Source organism: Heloderma suspectum, chromosome 5 (assembly GCF_057233095.1).
Source record: "Heloderma suspectum isolate Gila_16-S chromosome 5, 16-S_ref, whole genome shotgun sequence".
NCBI classification, from domain to species: Eukaryota; Metazoa; Chordata; class Lepidosauria; order Squamata; family Helodermatidae; genus Heloderma; species Heloderma suspectum.
This window is the reverse complement of record NC_139462.1, coordinates 98830704-98852779: the sequence shown is the minus strand read 5'-3', so window position 1 is coordinate 98852779 and position 22076 is coordinate 98830704. Positions and strand designations below refer to the sequence as shown.

The following is a 22076-nucleotide window of genomic DNA, read 5'->3' as shown; positions in this document are numbered from 1 at the left end:
AATCAGTGTGTGAAGCTTTCCGCAGCATGGAAATAAACAGTATCACCTGCTATCATCTGTAGGTCAAGCGGCTGTAAGAGCCACAGCTATAGGGACCAGTTCAAAAGCTGGGAACATTTCTCATTGCCTAATAGACTATTCTGACGGGAACCATTACATAAACCTGAATTATCAATGCTCGACTGTAACAGAGTAAGTGTTGGGATCATGATGTCCTTTGTTATATGTTCTTATTGCGCATAAGGGCTACAGCAGAGGTGGGCAACATGGGCTCCCCTGGCCTTTTTTGCAGCCCCCACTGCCTCCCCACCACCACTGCTGCTAAAGGTAGAGGCGGAGCTAACCAGCCTAAAGGCTGTTAACTTCCTATTTAAGCCTCAGCCTTGCTCTGATCTTTGCTGGAGCAACATACAGACAATTTTGTCTGCTGGCTAACCCCAGCACCACTTGGAGCTGCCTGATCTCTTTCCACCTTGATTCCTGAGAAGCCTGAGCCAACCTGATCCCTGCTCAAGAACTGATTCCTAACAGAACCCTGCAACCCAAGCTACATCCCAGAGCATCATCAGAACTCATGGCCTGAAATGGTACCCTGACCCCCCAGAAGTTGCCCACCCCTGAAATACAGTGTCTCAGGTCCCTTTTTAATGTATGTTTTATATTGTAGTTTAAATCAATCAGGGAAGGATGTGGAATTGGATTGTGCCTACAAAACTGTTCTCCCTCACTAGAAAGAAAGAGGAAAGGAGACTGGAGAGACTGGAGACCTTTGAGGCTTTTTTTGAGTCCTCCCTTTGCCCCTACTGTATGAATTGAATGCTGTTACTCATGGCTTTGGCTAGTAAAAGTTTGTATTATCTAAGACACTCTGTCACTTAAAGTGGCCCAAACTCTCCTTGTGTAAACTGTGACATCTGATCAGCACCAACCATAGATATTCCGCATTCTAACATCACGGAAGCAGGAACTGAGTTGTGGATTTTCAACTGAAATTAAGATAATGCAGCATCAAACTTATAGGTCCCTGGATTTCTTGACTCCTATCCTGCATCCTACTGCTTAGTGCTTTATATATTTATTATTTATTGATTTACTAAAATTTTAATCCACTCAATAACGTTCTCTGGTCAGATTACAGCTAAAAGAATAAAACAAATAGTAAACAACAAAAAGCACAGGAATTATTAGAAAATATATAAAACCAGCCATATAATCTAAAAACTAAACTCCAAAATGCCTGAGAGAAAAGAAAAGTCTTTGCCTGGTGCCCAGAAAATAACATTTGGGGCACAAGGCAAGCCTCCTTGGGGAGGGCATTTCGTAAACAGAACCTCTCTCTTGTAGCCACCTGCCTAGCTTCCTTCAGCAGGGGCACATAGAGTAGAACCTCCAAAGATGTCCTAAAGGTCCAAGTAGGTATATATGGGAGATAGAATCACAGAATAGTAGGGTTGGAAGGGGCCTGTAAGACAATCGAGTCCAACCCCCTGCTCAATGCAGGGATCCAAGTCAGAGTATCCCTATAGAATCAGAGAATAGTAGGGTTGGAAGGGGCCTGTAAGACCAGTGAATCCAACCCCCTGCTCAATGCAGGGATGTTCCTTTAGATACTCTGGCCCCCAGCCATTTAGGGCTTGAAAGGTCAACACCAACATTTTGAATTGGGCTCAGAAACAAGATCAGAGGCCAGTGCAGCTATGTACTAGCATCACATGATCACATCAACCAGTCCCAGTTAGCTGCCTAGCAGCTCTATTTTGAACTAACAGAAGCTTCCTAGCTTTTGCAGTAGCCTATGAGGAGGTTACCAGAGCATGGAGAACTGTTGCCAGGCTCTCTCTGTCCAGACATGGTTGCAGCTGGTACATCAACCTCACCTGATAGAAGGTGCTTCTAGCCCCCGAGGCCACTTGTGCCTCAAGGGACTAAGAGCACCCCTAATCCGTGCACGTGATCTTCCAGAGGTAGTGCAACCTCTCCCCAAATTAGCTGAACATAGGGATGGCGGAGAATTTCTCCCCGAATCTTCAGGGGGCCGAGCGCCAATGCATTCGGCCCCCCGAAATCGGCGGTGAAATTCTCCGCCACCCCCCCCCCGCCACCCCCCAGGATGGGACTTACCTTTGCCGAATGTCCCTCCCAGCGGCGGGTCCCAGAGGCGGTTCGTCGGCCTTTCGTCGGGGGCAGGGGCGGCAGCCGGTCTTCTGACCGGCTGCCGCTGCCGCCATTACAAAGTGTAAAAAAAAAAAACCCAACCGTGATAGGCTACGTAACAATTAACGTAGCCTATCACGGCTAGATTTCCAAAGTCAGCCGTGATAGGCTACGTAAATTGTTACGTAGCCTATCACGGGTGACTTTGAAAAAAAAAAGCACGTACGCAAATGGCGGCGGCCCATGGGCGGCCATTTGCGTTCCTTATTTGGTCCCGGTAGTCTACGTAAAGATTTACGTAGACTACCGGGACCAAATAAGGAACGCAAATGGCAGCGCCCATAGGCCGCCGCCATTTGTGTACGCACTTTTTTTTTTTTTCAAAGTCACCCGTGATAGGCTACGTAATGATTAACGTAGCCTATCACGGCTGACTTTGGAAATCTAGCTGTGATAGGCTACGTTAATTGTTACGTAGCCTATCACGGGTTTTTTGTTTTGTTTTGTTTTTTTAGACTTTGTTTCGCGGCCGGGGAGACGGGGCGCTTCTCCCCGGCCTGAATTTCGGCCGGGCGAGGCGGGACGGCTCCCCCCCTCGCCTGAACTTCAGGAGGAGAAGCGAAGTGCCTCCCCCCCACCGCGAAGCACCCCTGCGAAAAGGTAAGTGACTTTCGTACATCCCTAGTGAACATTACTAAACTGGACAAACCTGCTAACCATACCTCTGCCTAGTCTTGATTGAGCTTCAGTTTACTGGCCCTCATCCAGTCCATCACCCTGTTCAGGCACCATTTCAGGACATCCATTGCCTCACCTGCGTTTGACGAAAAGGAGAGGTATAGCTGGGTGTCATCTGAATATTGATGACACCTCAACCCAGATCCCTGGATAGCCTCCCCCAGTGGTTTCACGTAGATGTCAAATAACATGGGGAATAAAACTGAGCCCTGCAGAAACCTGTGGCACAGTAGCCCTGGAACAGAGCAATAATCCCCCAGCGTTACCTTCTAGAAACAGCCATCCAAGTAGGGATGGAACCACTGTAGAACAGTGCCCTCAATTCCCAATCCAAACAGCTGATCGAGAAGGACACTATGGCCGATCGCATCAAAAGCCACTGAGAGTGGCTTTTGTGTGTGCAAAAGGCAAGGGAAACCTTAGGCTTGTGTGTGTGCATCCATATGCCCATGTGTGTGTGTGAGTGTGCGCACGTGTGCTTCCCCTCTGGTGCTGCCCAATGTAGCCATCAGGGCCAAAGGTTGTGCGCCCCTGTGCTAGAATGTATGCCCATGTAAATAGGGGACAATATAGCAACTTATTCTTTCCTAACTGGATTAGGAATCTTTTTCAGTGTTCAATGCATACCCCTTTGGCCCAAATGATTTGCATTATCTGTAGGCCTCTTCTCATACTCCCCCCATGCAGACAGAGACCACATGAAGGGGGATCAGGATTCTGCCTCCAATCTTTAGCAAAAGCTGAGAACAGTCTCTGTGGGCAAACAATCGACGTAATCAGGGTTCCCAATCACGAGTATGGGCCCTGCACACATACAGTTGGATGCACACAGAGCTCATTTTCAGGTGCATGCACACAAGTCAGTAGCAGGGCCCGTGTATGCAACCCCCCTACATGCATTCACGCTATACATGAGAAACATGTGAAAAAAGACCTTCTATTTCTATCTACAGTGGGGAGAGAATTATGTCCATTTTTAATTTATTCTTTGGACCAACTAGTGTGCAGTACCCCATGTCTGGGGGCCACATCTGGTCCTCCTGGCATCCCAATCCAGCTCATATGGCCATGCCCCTTTACCCTGGTCCCACCCCCCCTTTGCCCCAACTACTGATGGTTGGTGATTTCCTGGCTTTTTGAAGTTTCCCCCCATTCTAGAAGGTTGAAATGCCTCTCCTAAGGCTTAGTTTCTAGCAGTAAGAGTGTTAAGCTAAAATGTGCTGGATTTTTGACCCCACCCCTTTTGCCTTCAGCCCCACCCACCACTGGAATGCAGCCCCCAAGAGCATCTTCAAAATGGAATTTGGCCCTTGGGCTGAAAGAGGTTCCACACCCCAGATCTAGTTATGCCACCGTCACAAGGGGGAAAGGCGTTCATTATCTACACGCTTCTCCTAGACTTCATCATAGACTTCTGGAACTTTAGAAAGGGAAGGAGTAAGCAGGGTTGGGTGTGAATTATCTGAGAAGGAACATTTTGGCTTCAACCAAGAATTGTAATCAAGGCAATTGAAAATCAATGCATCTTCAATCTCATAGAGTGCCCTGATGAACACAGCCAATGCAGTTAGCAGTTGTGCAGACAGAGATGGCAAAATGCTGGGAAAGGAAACAAGCATGACAAAGCAAAGAATGGCTTTCGACAGGGGTGTTGCTAGGCACTTAGAGGGTTCGGCAAGCAGGCCCACAGGACACAAATCTGCACCCTGCCCCAGATCATCCCAACCAAAAGAAAAAGTTTTTCTAAGCCATGCAGGGAGAGGTGGGGGGGGGTGTTGCAGCATGTGGGGAGGGAAGAGTTAACCCTTCCCTTCCCAGCTGCAATCCCCCTTGAAAATCACTCCCTGCATGGCAATTCAGCTAAGAAAAACGCCCTTCTATTGACACCAGTGGACACTCAGGGCTCTGGGGAATAGATCTGGGGCAACGGCCCTGGCTCTGGATCTCTTATATTGTAAAAAACTGTAAGAACCAGGGAAGCCAAAGCACCAGTGCCTCCACTCATGCTTCCTGCTGAGTGTATGAAGAAGAGCGTGGCACATCTTCATCTGTGAACAGATGCACATGCTCGCATTCCAGCTGGAGGTTGCACACTTTCCTGTGGGGCGATGGGCTGCTCTCTACTTTGAACGCTGCTAGGATTGGGAGAACAAGTGATGTCCGCAATCACTGAGATTCTCCAAACTCCAGCTTGGAGCTTGGACTGCCTCACTCCCGTGTTTTCCTGTCTTTTTCCCGTGTTTTCCCGTCTTTTTCCCGTGTTTTCTCGTTTCTTTCAAATTGGGGAAGTGCACATTTCGAATGGGAAAGATTCACATTTTTAAAAAGTGTGCTTCCATGTAACCAAATGCACACTTTTTTCCCCACAGACTACAGCGTGACAGTGTGGATTTGGGGGGGGGGGAATCTGCATTTTTTTAAAGTGCGCATTTTTCAAACTCAAACGCAAGCTTGGGGAAATGCGATATTTTCCCCCAAAAAGTGCTTGGGTTTGTGTTCATGCCGAGACATAAATGAGGCTAATTTGAGTTAAAAATGAACCAAAACGAAATTCTCACACATCCCTAAATACCACAAGATGCAGATGCACCCATTCTTCATCCACTGCCACCCATCTTTCCCAATGCATTACATAACATCTGAAGCCCACAACATACCCATGACAAAGCCCAGGCTGCTTTTAATCCCCATGAGGCTGCTCACTTGCAACAAATGACTAATGCATCCATGTCTGGATGTCACAGGCTAGTGACTTTGGAGGAATTATTTTTGAAGCCTGTACTTCTGTAACAGAAACGGAATCTTGGAGGCCATTAAGGAAGAGGAGATCAGATTCAGACTCAAGACCGCCTGGACTGTAGAGCATTGGAAAGCACCAACTGTATACAGCAGGCATAGGCAATCTATTGCCTTCCAGATATTTGGGGCTACACCTCCCATAATCACTTAACATTGGTCATGCTGGCTGGGACTGATGAAAGTTGTAATCGAAAATATCTGGAGGACACCAAGTTGCCTACCCCTGGTAATGTAGCACCTCTGTGCCTCCAAGGAAAACTACCAATGCAGATTTATTTACATATATAATGCATGTTTTTATTTGGGCCAATGGCTGCACTGTTTGAATTCTAACAAACATGCCTGCAATCAAATCAAATCCCCAGATTTCTGGACAGTGTCCTAAAAAATATGCAACTTTATTTAAAAATGGACCAACTGCAAAATAATGCAGGCACAGTTGTTGATTGTTAACATCTTCTTCAGGCAGCAACATGGTCTGACTCAGCCTCAATGAGCTGAGGTTCCATTTTCTAGAAGGGCTTCTCATTTGGCCTTCTGCCTCCAGTAACACCTTAAAGGAGAGCAATTTCCTTCCACCAGATCCAATGATAACAAAACCCCGCACTTTCTCCATTTCTTTTCTCGCGCTCTTTCATGCTTGGTGCTGAACAGCCTGGTGTATATCCTTCCACCCCTGCCTGCAGTATCCAATCCAGTTGGTTTGGATGGGAGCCATTTGTATCAGTGAAATGTTTTGTGAAGGAGCGGCCTGAAGAATTGTCTCGAAAGGGATGTTTCAGTATGTTGTTCACACACCGTAGTCACCAGTTTGAAATGTCAAAAGCGGGAAGGCTGCTGCTGCTTCTCACTTCGAAAATTGTGGCAGGGTATAAAAGGCGTGGTCGGGGCCCCACGGTCAGCACTTACCTACAGAGGCATGGCTGGGCCAGAGCCAGTTCCAGGAACCAAGCCCACAGCAAATCCAGCCTCCTCCACAGAATTAGGGCCCAGCTCAGGGGTGTTGAACCTCTTTCACCCTGAAGGCCAAATTTCATTTCAGAGAAGCTCTCAGTGGCCACATTCAAGTGGTGAGTGGGGCAAAAGGGGCCAAAGACCCAGAATTCCAGCATATTTTCACTTAAAGTTTTGATTGCCATTAATGAAGGCTTGGGAGAGGCATGGGAGAAGGGTGGGACTGCATAAATGCTGGGAAATTATTGATGGTCAGGGGAAAGCAGAGGAGGCGTGCCTATCTGGGAAACATCAAAGGGCCAGATTTGGACCCCGGGCCTGAGGTTCTGCACCACTGGCCAAACTACACGTTACCTTTTCTGCACAGTTCCGGCCTTGAGCACAGGGTATGTGTGTTTTGTTTTGTTCTTCCTCTCCCCACCCCGCCACCGCAAGAGCAAATTTGCACTGCCAAAAAAGCATCCACTGAACTCCAAGACTACAACTCCAGTCAGCCATCAGATGGACATATTTCAGCTCTCCCAGGGTGGTTAGTAGGTACAGATTGGGTGAGCAGACAGTCAGAGTTCTAGGAAGCAGGAAGGCACGGGGAACCAGACAGACAGTAGCAGCCTGGAGGCCTAAGCCAGCAGCCCCTCATCATCTCAGAAGCTAGGATGTCTGAGGCAAAATCTGCCTTGATTTCCTAGGAGCCTGCGAAGCAGTCTGTCAGCAAACAGCAGGAGAGGTTGAGGCACTAAACCAAACAGCAGGAAAAAGCCAGGCCCCAAGCTCAACCCTGGCAGAGACTCGTAAATGAGCCGACCCCTTCGACCTATATATCGGTCCTGTATCAACAGTACTATGGGGGAATCTCACAGCAATGTGAAGATTTTCCTGACCTCATATATGATTTTCCCTGACCTTGCTTGTCTAGAAAATGAGACCCCCCCCAAGGGAGCAGAGCAAAGAAGTCTGACATAAGGGTGTAATGGCGGCTGCTTTTCTCCTTGCTGACATGGACACAGGGGTCGAGGGACTGAAGGGAAGAGGCAAAGGTTAAGTGCAGGCGTAGCTGAAGCAGCAGACAGAAGTGACACTTTCATGTCCTACTTGTGGGCTTCCCAGAGACATCTGGTTGGCCACTACGGGAAATGAGATGCTGGATGAGATAGGCTTTCGTCTGATCCAGCAGGCTCTTCTTATGAGAGTCCCAAGGGAAGCCAGATGCCAAAGAAAAGCCAGACGGGGTAAAGCCACCTAGTAGAGGAACTGGGGCTGGCAGTTGGCCATCCAACTCAACTCTGACCCATCACCTTTCAATATACATCTGACAGGCATTTTGCTAATAAGCTTCGAACTTGTATTAAATCAACAAAATACCGTGGGTGCCTCGTCTGCACACTTTTCCTTCTGCACGGGAGTCGCTGGAAATTCAGGGGCAGATTTCATGGCTTTCCTTTTTGCTTTTTCCGTTTGAACATTAGTGAAATAGTTGACAGCCGCAAATTCGATAAGTGCAGAGAATACGAAGGCAAAGCACACGGCGATGAACCAGTCCATGGCAGTGGCATAGGAGACTTTGGGCAAGGAATGCCTTGCGCTGATGCTCAGAGTTGTCATAGTCAAAACCGTGGTTATTCCTTGAAAATAAGACACAAAGCAAAATTGGATGCTGTACTTATGCAATTCGGAATCAAATCAGATTTACTTTTTGCAACACTCCTATATATTTGGGCCGGGGGGTCCTCACAAAATGGTACAAAACAAACCTCATGTAACATGTGCCAGTTCAATTCATACTCCGTGTATTCTCTTCCAGTAAGGGAATCAATTGTTTTGAAGCATTTCAATACCCTCCTTTTCTTTAATTTTTTTAAAAAGTGTATTTGAAGATTTCATTAAAATGCAGTGGGGCCAGTTAGACCCCAATTTGAATTAGGGGCGATGAAACGCTCAATGGGAAAGATATTGGTGTCTAAAGCGGCAATCCTATACACATTTACCAGGGAGTAAGTCCCACTGAATTCAATGGGGCTTACTTCTGAGCAGACATTATATGATTGCAATGTAAATGACTCGATTTGGTGAAAACTATAGAATGACAGCACAATCACTATTTTCAGTTGTTCCAGAAGTTACAGTCATAATGAGTGGACCCATTCTAAATTTTTAAACCTATCTCCAGATGACAGGAAAATCTCAGTTATCTTTATTGCATTTAGCCAAAGGCCATTACAGTTTGGTAAACAGTATAACAACAAAAATAATCCATAATAAGATTTAAAAGATTGTATTTTATCTTAACTGTAAGAAACTGTCCATTCAGGAGATATATCAGCAATCCTTTAAAATTTATGATTAAGAATGACTGGAATCACTGATATACATAATTTCCTGGTGGCTACAGCAAACAATGATACTATATAGGAAACAGGGTGTTGCTTATCTGCCAGTAATTGCATCCCTGTATCCTGGGGACCAGGAAAGAGCAAAGTTCCATGAGAGCTCATGGAAATTAACACCGTGTGGTTATTTCACATCCCAGATATCCCAACTAACTTGTTCCATTCATTTCAACGGGTCTACTCTACATAGGATATTATGGGTTGTATCCAATGGTGTAATTCCACTAGTGCAAAGCTCCTACCGGTGGTGGAAACCCCATTTCCAGCCTTACACCAGCATCAAATCCAGTACTTTGATTCTGCATGTGCAAGCTGTTGTGCAAGGCATTTCACAAGGGGTTCCACAGTGCATTAGATTGCACTAGATTCGATGCTGATGCACTACTTGGTCCGCTAGCATCTGTGCAACCACCAGCGGAACAACATCAACTCTTGTAATTTTTCTGCCAGAGCCACACCAAGTAGAACCCAGTGATCCTGACAGCAATTTCATATTTTTACATGAAACTGCAATCATCACATTGGCTCAAGAGTGCTTCACATTGTGTTGCATTGCGGCCACTGTCAAATGAATCTCGTTGTTCTTGACTTAATTGTGACCTGTCTGACCCCAACACTAATTAAAATAATTTTTCCAAGCGTAACGGGGTTTAAAAAGTGGTGAAGGCAAAAACATCAAAACTACTTTAAAGGGTTTTGGAGGGTATCAGAACTGCAAATCTAAAAGGTTCTGCTGAAGCTCAAGACTCTAAACGACAGTGATTCTACTGTACTGTAAACAAATTCTGTTTACAGCTGCTTTTTTCCTTTTCCTTCTTTTAACCAGACGATAATAAGGACGAATGAATTCAATTTTTGCTTTTTTGCTTTAAAATAGTATGAGAGACTATACATTTTAATAAAGCAGCCGAGGAGACAGCAGTATGTGACCAAATACAGCAATACAGTGTTTCTCCTGACAGTTCTGTAATATAACTCTAATGATACGGAACAATCCACTTACAGTGCCTGGACTGAGACTGCAGCTTAAATTAGTACAGAGTATAATCACCTCAGGGAAAGGTTCTCTGTGTTCTGCAATTTGGTGTGCATGCACGTAAATGCACAGACTGTCAGCATTGCCTCTGAGCATATAGAGTGCCAGAGTAGCTCGGATTCTGAGGAAGAGCTGCTACACGTGGGGGAGGAAATTTCCCAGGCTTCAGAGGCACAGCTGCACGGACAGCCCTCCCCTTCACACATCCCTGGGAGTGATAGCGAACAGGGGGAGGCGAGGGAAGAAAAACCTGAACTCTTAGACGCAAGACGCAGGCGCAGGCAAAGCAGGAAGTCGCATGGGCGGAACTTCGGCGCTCTGCCCGATTCGCTCAGCGTCAACAGCTGCGCTCAGATGTGTCACGGGATAGGGGGAGATCTTCCCCTCCCACCCCTTAAGTTAAGAGAGCTTGCCACCTTTTTCCCAAAGGAAGGATCAATTTTCATAGTTTCCCTTTGAACTAGGGATGGCGGAGAATTTCTCCACGAATCTCCAGGTGGCCGAATGCCAACGCATTCGGCCCCCCGAAATTGGTGGAGAAACGGTCCGGCCCCCCCACCCCGGAATGGGACTTACCTTTGGCGAATGTCCCTGGCGCTGGCGGCTCCCGGCGGCGGTTCAGCAGCGGTGGCCGGTCTTCCAACTGGCTGCCGCCACCGCCATTTCCCAGTAAAAACAACAACAACAACAACAACAAACGTGATAGGCTACGTTAAGATTTACGTAGCCTATCACGGCTAAATTTTCAAAAAACACCGTGATAGGCTACGTAAATCCTTACGTAGCCTATCACAGCTGACTTTGGAGAAAAAAAAGAAAAAGCGCATACGCAAATGGCAGCACTCATGGGCGCCGCCATTTCCGTTCCTTATTTGGGCACGTGTAGTCTACGTAAACATTTACGTAGACTACGGTGAAAATAAGGGCTACGCAAATAGCGTTGCCCTTATTTTCACTGTAGTCTACGTAAATGTTTACGTAGACTACATGTGCCCAAATAAGGAACGCAAATGGCGGCGCCCATGGGCGCCGCCATTTGTGTACATGCTTTTTTTTCCCCCCCAAAGTCAGCCGTGATAGGCTACGTAAAGATTTACGTAGTCTATCACATGGCAGACTGCAGGGACGGAAATGGCGGCGGCTACAGCCGCCACCATTTGCGTCCCGGCCGGCCAGGAGGATTCGTGGCCGGAGGGACGGGGCGCCTCCCCCCCGGCCAGAATTTCAGCCGGAGGGACAGGGCGCCTCCTCCCCAGCTAGAATTTCAGCCGGAGGGACGGGGCGCCTCCCTCCCGGCCAGAATTTCGGCGGGGAGGAACGGAGCGCCTCCCCCCCCCACCGCGAAGCAAGCTGCAGGACCAGGTAAGTGACTTTCATCCATCCGTACTTTGAACTCCCTGAAGGCTGTTTCCTTTGTAGTCTGTGGGTCTCTAGCAATTTGCATCTGTATGCCTCATTAGGGTAAATGGAATTAAAGCCTTGGAAATGCAGCCTCTTGTCTGAGTGTTGATTTGGCTCCTGGAGTTCTCAACCGGGCAAAAAGGGAATCCTGACACAGACCTATCCAGCTATGGAAAGCTGGGCTTGGAAGGTTTGTGCTTAGATTGCATCCAAATTCACATCCAAAATCATCCACATCGCAATATACATCTGGACACAACGCATCTAATGTACGTTCACAATTACTGGGCAAAATATGGGTTTGGGGTGCAGATTCTCATCTCTCTTGCAATGTGGAAAGACAAGGAAGGAAGGGAAAGGGCATGAAAAGTGTGGGAAGGGGGAGCAGAGAGGAAGTGATCTCAGCATGTACTAGACCAATTGGCAAACCATGGTTTGGGGACTGGAAGTAGTGCATAGGCTCCCAAGTTCCTTTCTTCCCTGGTTTGCTCTAGTCCAGCCTTGCCCAACCTGGTACCCTCCAGAAGTTTTGGACTTCAGCTCCCATCAGTCCCAACCAGCATGGCAAAAGATCAGAAATCCTGGGAGTTGTATTCTACAACATCTGGACAGGACCAATTTGGGGAAGGCTCCTCAAGTCGAACCACAGTTTGCCATTCTATCTAAACTGGGGTTGGTGCTAACCAGGTATGCCCCCAAACCACAGCTTGAAACTGTTTTGAAGAGAGTCTGCAAACCATGGTTAGTACAAACCATAAATTTCCTCCATTTAGATGCCATGGCAAACGATGGGCTGAATCCAATAGGGCGTTTATGTCCCCACCGATTCCTTTCTGCCTGCAGATTCCATTCTGCAAGCAGTGGATCCCACCAATTCCATTGCACAAGCAGGACCCAATGCTTACACAAGGGAGCTTTAGCGCTTCCTAGGGGAAACACTCATTTCTGGAATGAGGCAGGTCAGCGCAGCTCCCTCATGCGAGTTCCGCCGACCTGCTGCCTTCCAGAAACGAGGGTTTTAGCTTGTTTCTGTTTGCCTTGGAAGTGCTAAATCGCCATTGTGCAAGCGCTGGGGGCCAATTGTGCAACAGAATTAGCAGGGTATGAGAGAATCCGCAGGGGCATGAGCACCCCGCTGGATTCTGCCCTGTGTTTCTAACAAACCAGGAGAGTGAGGAGGGAATCCACTTGTTAAGGGGAGAGGAGAAGAGGGCCTGTCCAGGCCCTAGTTTGGTAGCCACCTGCCATGATGGCTGAACTGAAGCAGATGGAACAGATGGTATCCTTACAGATGGAACCAGCCCCTTACTGAAACAGCATTGATATTGCATTGTGTAGAATTCAGAAATGTGGGGCAGGGACTGTGATGGTAAACTCCGCCCATGCTACCAGAGCCTGCTTTTGTTGATTCTGCACAACAATAATCTCATTCGACACTGGGGAGTGGCCATAACTCAGTGGTATTGCTAGGGATGGAGGGGCATTTTCTTTGATCTGCATTTTCAGCCAAACCAACCTAATTCATACTTCCCAAACTAATATATGGAGTTCTCATTCAAGTTGTGCCCTGCTCCAAATTTTGTGATGCAGTGCTCGGCTGAAAAATTGCACTCAAAAATGCATATATTAAGGAAAGTTGTGTACAAAAATGCATACATTGGGGAAATGTACATACAAAAACGTTTATGTTAGGAAAGTTGCATACAAAAATATGTATATTAATGAAAGTTGCATACAAAATGCAAATTCTGTGTGTGCATTTTTTTAAAAAAACACAGACCCATGCAAGAATTAGACAGAATTGACTTATGTCCAAATACATGTGATTACCACACAGAGCAGAAAGAGGTGTGTTTCGCCGATCCCTATGTAGAGGATCCTATGCATATACAAGGTCCCTGCTTCAGTTTCAAGGTAAGACATCCCAGGCCACGGCCAGCCAGGAGAGGCAGTGCTACCCTAGAGACAGCTACTCTCTGGGTCCATAGAATAGAATACGGCAGCTCTTTATAGCAATCTAAATTGTGCTGCATCATCTAAGCAAGGATTCTATCCTACTGCAAGAGGCTTGCTTTATTTGAGAAGTGGCACATATTATTTTAAAGGGACCTTTCAGATTAATGTAGGAATTCCAAACACAGCAATACACTACTATTAATCCTTCTCATTCTCTCTGAGGGGATACACAGAGATGTGCAGCAGAGAAGCGCTCCCCAGATATTTGATTGTATGCATTATCCTATAATGTATGCTATTAAAAACTCTAGTCTTTTCAGAGAGGATATGAGATTGTCTAACTGGCATGCAAATGCTATTATATTATGTTGTAGCCTAAACCATGGATTTTGTTTTTCCTCTCATAATCCAAAGAGAAGAACTGGTGACATCTATATAAAAGGTAACAATTCACTGTGTAATGCTTTGGAAAAATGGCAGGATTACCACTGGACACTTTGCAAGGCAGCTCCTTGTCTGTTAAAAGCTTTTTGCTGGAAGTCTGCTAGAGACAATATTCAACAGGAAATATCATGGAACGAGACCTATTTTAATTCCAGCATATATCCAGAAAGGTTTTAGCTGAAACATTAACAATAATCTATACATATAGTAACCAGTTCCCAACATTCTGGGCTCCTTCACATGGAACTTTTATCCTTCTATTGAGATTGCTCACTCACAGAAGTTTGCGGGTCCTTTTCACGATGTCATCAACCATCCAGAGGTATCTCCTGGTTATTCCATCTCAAAAAGATCCGGAAATAATGAACTATTTATTTTAAGTCGGATTGTTACGTGATTAAAACAGCCACTAGATGGTGCTGTTTCATGTAGTTCTATGGAACCTTGAAAATTAAAACCTTCACCTCTCAGCAATCACGTGGGCACTATCTGTGAAACGGCCTTGGTCGCCTTGGTAGATGATATGAGGAGGGCTCTGGATAGGGGTGAATGCTCCTTCCTTGTTCTCCTCGACCTCTCAGCTGCTTTCGATACCATTGACCACGGTATCCTCCTGGACCTCCTGGAGGGGTTGGGCATTGGGGACACCGTATTGCGGTGGTTCCAGTCCTTCCTCTCCGGCAGGTACCAGAGGGTAGCACTGGGAGAGGAGGTTTCGGACCCGTGGCCACTTACTTGTGGGGTGCCACAGGGTTCCATCTTCTCCCCGATGCTATTTAACATCTATGTGAAGCTGCTGGGGGCTATCATCAGGAGGTTTGGGGTGCAGTGTCATCAATATGCGGATGACACGCAGCTCTACCTCTCATTTAAATCTTCACCAAGGTTGGCCGTAGGATGCCTGTCCAAATGTCTGGAGACGGTGAGTGGCTGGATGGAGAGGAATAGGCTGAAGCTGAACCCTGACAAGACCGAGGTACTTTTGGTGGGAGGCAAGAGGAGGCTGGGGGATGTTGACCTGGTGTTGAATGGGGTACGGCTACCCTTGAAAGACCAGGTCCGCAGCCTGGGGGTCATTTTGGACTCCCAGCTGTCCATGGAGGCTCAGGTGTCAGCTGTGAGCCGGACAGCGCTGTATCAACTCCACCTGATACAGCGGCTGCGCCTCTTCCTTCCCGACCATCTGCTCCCATCGGTAGTACATGCCCTGGTCTCCTCTCGTTTAGACTACTGTAATGCGCTCTACGTGGGGTTACTCTTGAAGATGGTTCGGAAGCTGCAGCTGGTACAGAACGTGGCGGCTCGCCTGATTAAAGGCAGCCGCCGGCGAGATCACATCACTCCAGTGCTGAAGGAGTTGCACTGGTTACCAGTTGTTTTCCGGGCCAAATTCAAGGTGTTGGTTTTGACCTTTAAAACCCTATATGGTTCCGGCCCAGCCTATCTTAAGGAGTGCCTCCAGCAGCACCAGACAGGCTGCTTAACAAGATCAGCCTCAGATGGCCTTCTCTCTGTCCCATCAGCCAGGACAGCTAGACTGGTGGGGACAAGGGAGAGGGCCTTTTCTGTGGTGGCCCCCACTCTGTGGAACTCCCTCCCTAGGGAACTCCGCCATGCCCCCTCTTTAATGAGCTTCCGTCGTGTATTAAAAACGTGGTTGTTCAGGCAGGCATTTGGGGTGGGTTAGGGTATTTTAGAAAATGTTTTTATTGTAGAATTTTATTGTTTTAAACTGTTTTATTGTACGCTATACATCGCCCAGAGTGGCTGGGTGACCAGCCAGATGGGCAATTAATAAATTTAATAATAAATAAAATAATAAAATAAAAATCTGGGAGCCCGCTGTAAACGCATAACGGCTCCACAATGGGAGGACTGTGGGGGCGTTCTTTAGTGTGAAGGCAGCCTCTGTCTCTTTGTCTAGATCTATACATTCCAGAGGAAGAAGTGGCAAGTAAGTGGTAGAATGGACTGCACCACTTTGGAGCACGGGTGGGGGTTGATCATTTTTAAACTGGGGGCTACATTCTACTGGTCAGCAAGGCTGAAGTCAAAGGTGTGGGGCCAAAGCCAAAAGAGGTGAGGACAATACCAGCAGATTTTAGCTTAAAGCACTTACTGCCAGTAACTAAGCCTTACAAAATGCAATTCAACCTTTTAGTATGGGGAAGAAATCACACCGAGGCGGGAAACCACCGAATGACAGGCAGTCAGAGGGGAGAGTGGAAACTGGTGACATAGGGGGAACCTGGTGATGTGAGGAAGGGGGCGTGGCCATCTGGGGAACATCAGATGGATGGTTTAGAACCCCAGGCAGGCTGGATTTGGCCCCCAAGACTGAGGTTCAGCATCCCTGGCATAACAGTGCAATCAAGAACAGGATCGCTACATCACTGGCTTGCTCAGATCTCCCTTGCCCCAATCTGGCTCCTAGAACATGTCACTTGTTCCTAAGTTTTTATATGGTGGGGGGAAGAATCCACAGATCACCGTGTGCGTGCGTGCATGTGTGTGTTTGTGTGTGTGTGTGTGTGTGTGTGTGAGAGAGAGAGAGAGAGAGAGAGAGAGCCTTCTATAAAAAATGTTCCACCCAGAAAAAAGCCTCGTTATGTCAGCTTGCAGATGGAGAGGTGCAAGCAGAATGGCCGTTCGATGCCCTGCTTCTCCCAAGTCAACCCTAACAAAATAAACACAGGCCACCGGAAGCCTGCAGCTCGTTCGAAAGAAGAAGAAGAAGAAGCAAGCACTGAATTACATTCCTTCCTGAAAGGACAGCATTTTCCAAACTTAGCTAAAGGCTGCTGGCTAGAAAATTTCCATAGAAACTAGAGTATTTTTGTAGCATTTACACCTTTGAACACAAAGCAGACTAGCAATTATTTCCTTTTTCAAATGACTTATTACCATAAATGCATCACTACAGTACAGTACAGGTATTGCTATGTGGTCATCAGTCCTGCTTACACAGGACAGTAAAAGACAGCAACCTTCTCTAAATTACCTTGTGGTCTCTCTGGCATCTCCCTCTGAGCTCCGCTGCTGCCATGGCCACTCTAACCAGGGTAGTTTATGTTGCCAAGCCACTGTGGCATGGCTACGCCCATCCTGCACCCCCTTGGTAATCCACATCCACTTGGTGTAGTTGTCTGTGGCGTGCACACACAAATTCTGTCCCGCCATCATCTCTGGTTAAATAATTTTTGCAGATTTTAATACAAATCTGCAAAATCTGTTTGACATGAGACAACAGTGGGATGGAGGTGAAATAAGCCTATAATCCAGTACATGCTTACTTTTGAGTAGACATGCATAGGATTGTGCTGTAAGTTTGCATGCCACAAAGCAACAAAGCACTTTCAACTGCATACAAGTTTAAAAAAAAAAAACTCCAAAAAAAGTAATTATCTGTCTCCAATCTAACAAAAACAGATATCACTGAGAATCAAATTTCTCTTTTAGCAATTAGCAATTTCTTGCTGGAATAAAAATGTGGAGGGATGTACCCATTCAGATTTCTCATTTCAATGAAAAGTTTGCGCCTTCAATTCCTAGCCAGGCCTCATCTTAGCCTCTTTTATTGGTTTCTTCAAAATGTACCATTGAATAGGTCTTTGGGCTCAATAGTCCCCACTTGATTAATCCTTCTACAAGGCATGATAAAGAGGGGGTTTAGAAAGATGTCTTCTTTAGAAAATTGCTTGAGCCACATCTGTATCCTCTGCCCCTTTGTCAGAAACCCAGATTTACCCCTTATCTCCCTGGGTGTTGACTCCATGCAGTTTATCTACTTTGTGTTCAGCGTCCATTGTAGCATCCTCTTTCAAATTGCATTTTAACGTGGTTCACTCTAATATCCAGTCACTGATTTTCCCTAATTGCTTTTTCAATCCACCCTCACCCAGGCAAGAGGAGAAAGGAGGTAGTATGGCGGCGAAGCTGACATTACAAATTCGGGGCCTGAGGGTACCTGCTCCTTACTTGGGCAAATCTCCCATTCCTATCAGTTGGGACATGCACACAAAAAGATGAATTTCTAATCAGGTGGACTTCTGAGAAGGAGCTCTGCACATACACATGAGAGCAACCAACTGTAGGCCTGGCCCCTGGCTTTTGTTGTTGTTGTTCAGTCGTTCAGTCGTGTCCGACTCTTCGTGACCCCATGGACCATAGCACGCCAGGCCTTCCTGTCCTGCGCTCTCTCCCGGAGCGTGCTCAAGTTCATATTCATTTCATCCGTGATGCTATCTAGCCATCTCATCCTCTGCCGTCCCCTTCTCCTTTTGCCTTCAGTCTTTCCCAGCATCAGGGTCTTTTCCAGGGAGTTTTCTCTTCGCATTAGGTGGCCAAAATATTGGAGCTTCAGCTTCATTATCTGTCCTTCCAATGAGCACTCAGGGTTGATTTCCTTTAGGATGGACTGATTTGACCTCCTTGCAGTCCAGGGCACTCGTAAGAGTCTTCTCCAGCACCACAGTTCGAAAGCATCAATTCTTCGGCGCTCAGCCTTCCTTATAGTCCAGCTCTCACAGCCATACATTACTACTGGGAAAACCATAGCTTTGATTAGACGGACCTTTGTCGGCAAGGTGATGTCTCTGCTTCTTACTATGCTGTCTAGGTTGGCCATAGCTTTCCTCCCAAGGAGCAAGCGTCTTTTAATTTCATGGCTACAGTCACCGTCTGCGGTGATCTTGGAGCCCAAGAAAGTAAAATCTGTCACTGCTTCCATTTCTTCCCCTTCTATATGCCAGGAAGTGATGGGGCCAGATGCCATGATCTTAGTTTTTTTAATGTTGAGTTTCAAACCAGCTTTTAAACTCTCCTCTTTCACCCTCAACAAGAGGCTCTTTAGATCCTCTTCGCTTTCTGCCATTAGGGTGGTATCGTCTGCATATCGGAGGTTATTGATAATTCTCCCAGCAATCTTAATTCCGACCTCTGATTCATCCAACCCGGCATTTCTCATGATGTACTCTGCATATAAGTTAAATAAGCAGGGTGACAATATGCAGCCTTGTCGTACTCCTTTCCCAATTTTGAACCAATCGGTTGTTCCATGTCTGGTTCTTACTGTTGCTTCTTGACCCTGGTACAGGTTTCTCAGGAGACAGGTAAGGTGGTCTGGTACTCCCATCACTTTAAGAATTTGCCACAGTTTGTTGTGATCCACACAATCAAAGGCTTTAGCGTAGTCAATGAAGCAGAAATAGACGTTTTTCTGGAATTCTCTTGCTTTCTCCATGATGCAGCGAATGTTGGCGATTTGATCTCTAGTTCCTCTGCCTCTTCGAAACCCCGCTTGTACTTCCGGTAGTTCTCGGTTCGCATACTGCTGAAGCCTAGCTTGTAGGATTTTGAGCATCACCTTGCTGGCATGTGAAATGAGCGCAATTGTGCGGTAGTTTGAACACTCTTTGGCATTGCCCTTCTTTGGAATTGGAATGTAAACTGACCTTTTCCAGTCTTGTGGCCACTGTTGAGTGTTCCAGATTTGTTGGCATATTGAATGCAGCACTTTAACAGCATCATCTTTTAGGATTTTAAATAGCTCGGCTGGAATACTGTCATCTCCGCTAGCTTTGTTGTTACTAATGCTTCCTAAGGCCCACTTGACTTCACTCTCTAGGATGTCCGGCTCAAGTTCAGTGACCGCACTATCATGGCTATCAGGGACATTCAGATCTTTCCTGTATAGTTCTTCTGTGTATTCTTGCCACCTCTTCTTAATCTCATCTGCTTCTGTTAGGTCCCTGCCTTCTTTGTCCTTGATCATGCCCGTCTTTGCACAAAACGTTCCCTTGAGATCTCCAATTTTCTTGAAGAGATCTCTAGTCTTTCCCATTCTGTTGTTTTCCTCGATTTCTTTGCATTGTTCATTTAAGAAGGCCTTCTTGTCTCTCCTCGCTATTCTCTGGAACTCTGCATTCAGTTGGATATATCTTCCCCTTTCTCCCTTGCTTTTTGCTTCCTTTCTTTCCTCAGCTACTTGTAAAGCCTCATCAGACAGCCACTTGGCTTTCTTGCATGTCTTTTTCTTTGGGATGGATTGAGTTGCTGCCTCCTGAACAATGTTACGGACCTCCGTCCATAGTTCCTCAGGCACTCTGTCTATCAGGTCTAATCCCTTAAATCTATTCCTCACCTCCACTGTATATTCATCAGGGATATGATTTAGGTCATACCTGAACGGTTTAGTGGTTTTCCCGACGTTCTTCAATTTCAGCCGAAATTTTGCAAGAAGCAGCTCATGATCTGAGCCACAGTCAGCTCCAGGTCTTGTTTTTACTGACTGTATGGAGCTTCTCCATCTTTGGCTGCAAAGGACATAATCAATCTGATTTCGATATTGACCATCTGGTGACGTCCATGTGTAGAGTCGCCTCTTGTGCTGTTGGAAAAGAGTGTTTGCTATGATCAGCATGTTCTCTTGGCAAAACTCTATTAGCTTTTGTCCTGCTTCATTTTGTACACCAAGGCCATGCCTGCCTGTTATCCCGGTGATTTCTTGACTTCCTACTTTAGCATTCCAATCCCCTATGATGAAGAGGACATCTTTTTTTGGTGTTAGTTCTAGAAGGTGTTGTAGGTCTTCATAGAACCGATCAACCTCAGCTTCTTCGGCATCAGTGGTTGGGGCATAGACTTGAATTACTGTGATGTTGAATGGTTTGCCTTGGATTCGTACTGAGATCATTTTATCATTTTTAAGATTGTACCCCAGTACTGCTTTTCCCACCCTTTTGTTGACTATGAGTGCTACTCCATTTCTTCTAAGGGATTCTTGCCCAGAATAGTAGATATGATGGTCACCTGAATTAAATTCGCCCATGCCTGTCCATTTGAGTTCGCTGATTCCCAAGATGTCGATGTTCAATCTTGCCATCTCATGTTTGACCACCTCCAGCTTACCTTGATTCATTGATCTGACATTCCAGGTTCCTAAACAATATTGTTCTTTACAGCATCGGATTTTCTTTTCACCACCAGACACATCCACAGCTGAGTGTCCTTTCGGCTTTGGCCCAGCCGCTTCACTCTTTCTGGCGCTACTTGGAAATACCCTCCGCTCTTCCCCAGTAGCATATTGGACACCTTCCGACCTGAGGGGCTCATCTTCCGGCGTCATATCTTTTAGCCTTGTGATACGTTCCATGGGGTTTTCTTGGCAAGAATACTGGAGTGGGTTGCCATTTCCTTCTCCAGTGGACCACATTTTGTCAGAACTCTCCGCCATGACCTGTCCGTCTTGGGTGGCCCTGCACGGCATAGCTTATGGCTTCACTGAGTTACGCAAGCCCCTTCGCCACAACAAGGCAGTGATCCATGAAGGGGCCCCTGGCTTTTACCCAACAACAAATGCCAACATGTCATGGACCAGCACCCCAGACCATCATCCTCATAAGATTCTGAACCCTCATCCTCAGAAGAGGCTCTGGAGTCAGTAGGAGAACACTGCCATAGAAAGGCATCATGCACCTTCTATCTCCTCAGGACCCAGTTCTCCAGAGGAGCCTCAGAGGGCAGCTCCCCTGCATCTAGAGGAGGCTCCATTACTGTCCTCAGACTCTGAGAACTCAAGCCATGAAGGCATGCCACAACCACTCCCACGTCACCACAGCCTGAGGCTGCTAAAACAGACTAGGCCCCTTTAAAGGTCACAGCTGCAGTAGATGTAGAGGCAGAGCTAACCAGCCTAAAAGCTGGTAACTTCCTATTTAAGCCTCAGTCTTGCTCTGATCTTTGTTGGAGTAACATACAGACAACCCTATCTAGCTTCCAGCCCCGTTTAGAGCTTTCTGTGGTGCTGATCCCTTTTTGTCTTGCATCCTGAGAAACCTGACCCAACCTGACCCTTGCTCCAGATCTGATCAATAACAGACCCCGGCAGCCCTAGACACATCACAGAGCAGCATCAGAACCTGTGGCCTAAAGTGATACACTACATTGGGGTGGGAAACTTGTGGACATCCCGATGTTTTTACCTACAACTCCCATCAGTCCTAAACAGCCTAGTCAGTGCTGAAGGATGGTGGGAGTTGTAGGCTAAAACATCTGGTGGGTCACAAGTTCCCACCCTTGTCTGCATCATTAAATGGCACAAGAACTAGTTGCCCCTCCCCCTCAACACCTACACACACCTGATATTTCCTCTTGTAGCCTCAGGCAGCTGATTTTAGGTATCACAAACGGGCAACTAATGTTTAGTT

The 22076-nt window shown here is 46.6% G+C and overlaps 1 protein-coding gene across 1 annotated transcript in view; it reads right to left on the bottom strand.

Annotated features, from left to right (window-relative positions):
- GABRA4 (gamma-aminobutyric acid type A receptor subunit alpha4) overlaps positions 1-22076 on the bottom strand; it is an 85444-nt gene that overhangs the window by 14794 nt on the left and 48574 nt on the right. Inside the window, exon 8 of the mRNA XM_084860321.1 lies at positions 8008-8267. Within this exon, the coding sequence (XP_084716447.1) occupies positions 8008-8267 (260 nt within the window). The remainder of the gene's footprint in view (positions 1-8007; positions 8268-22076) is intronic.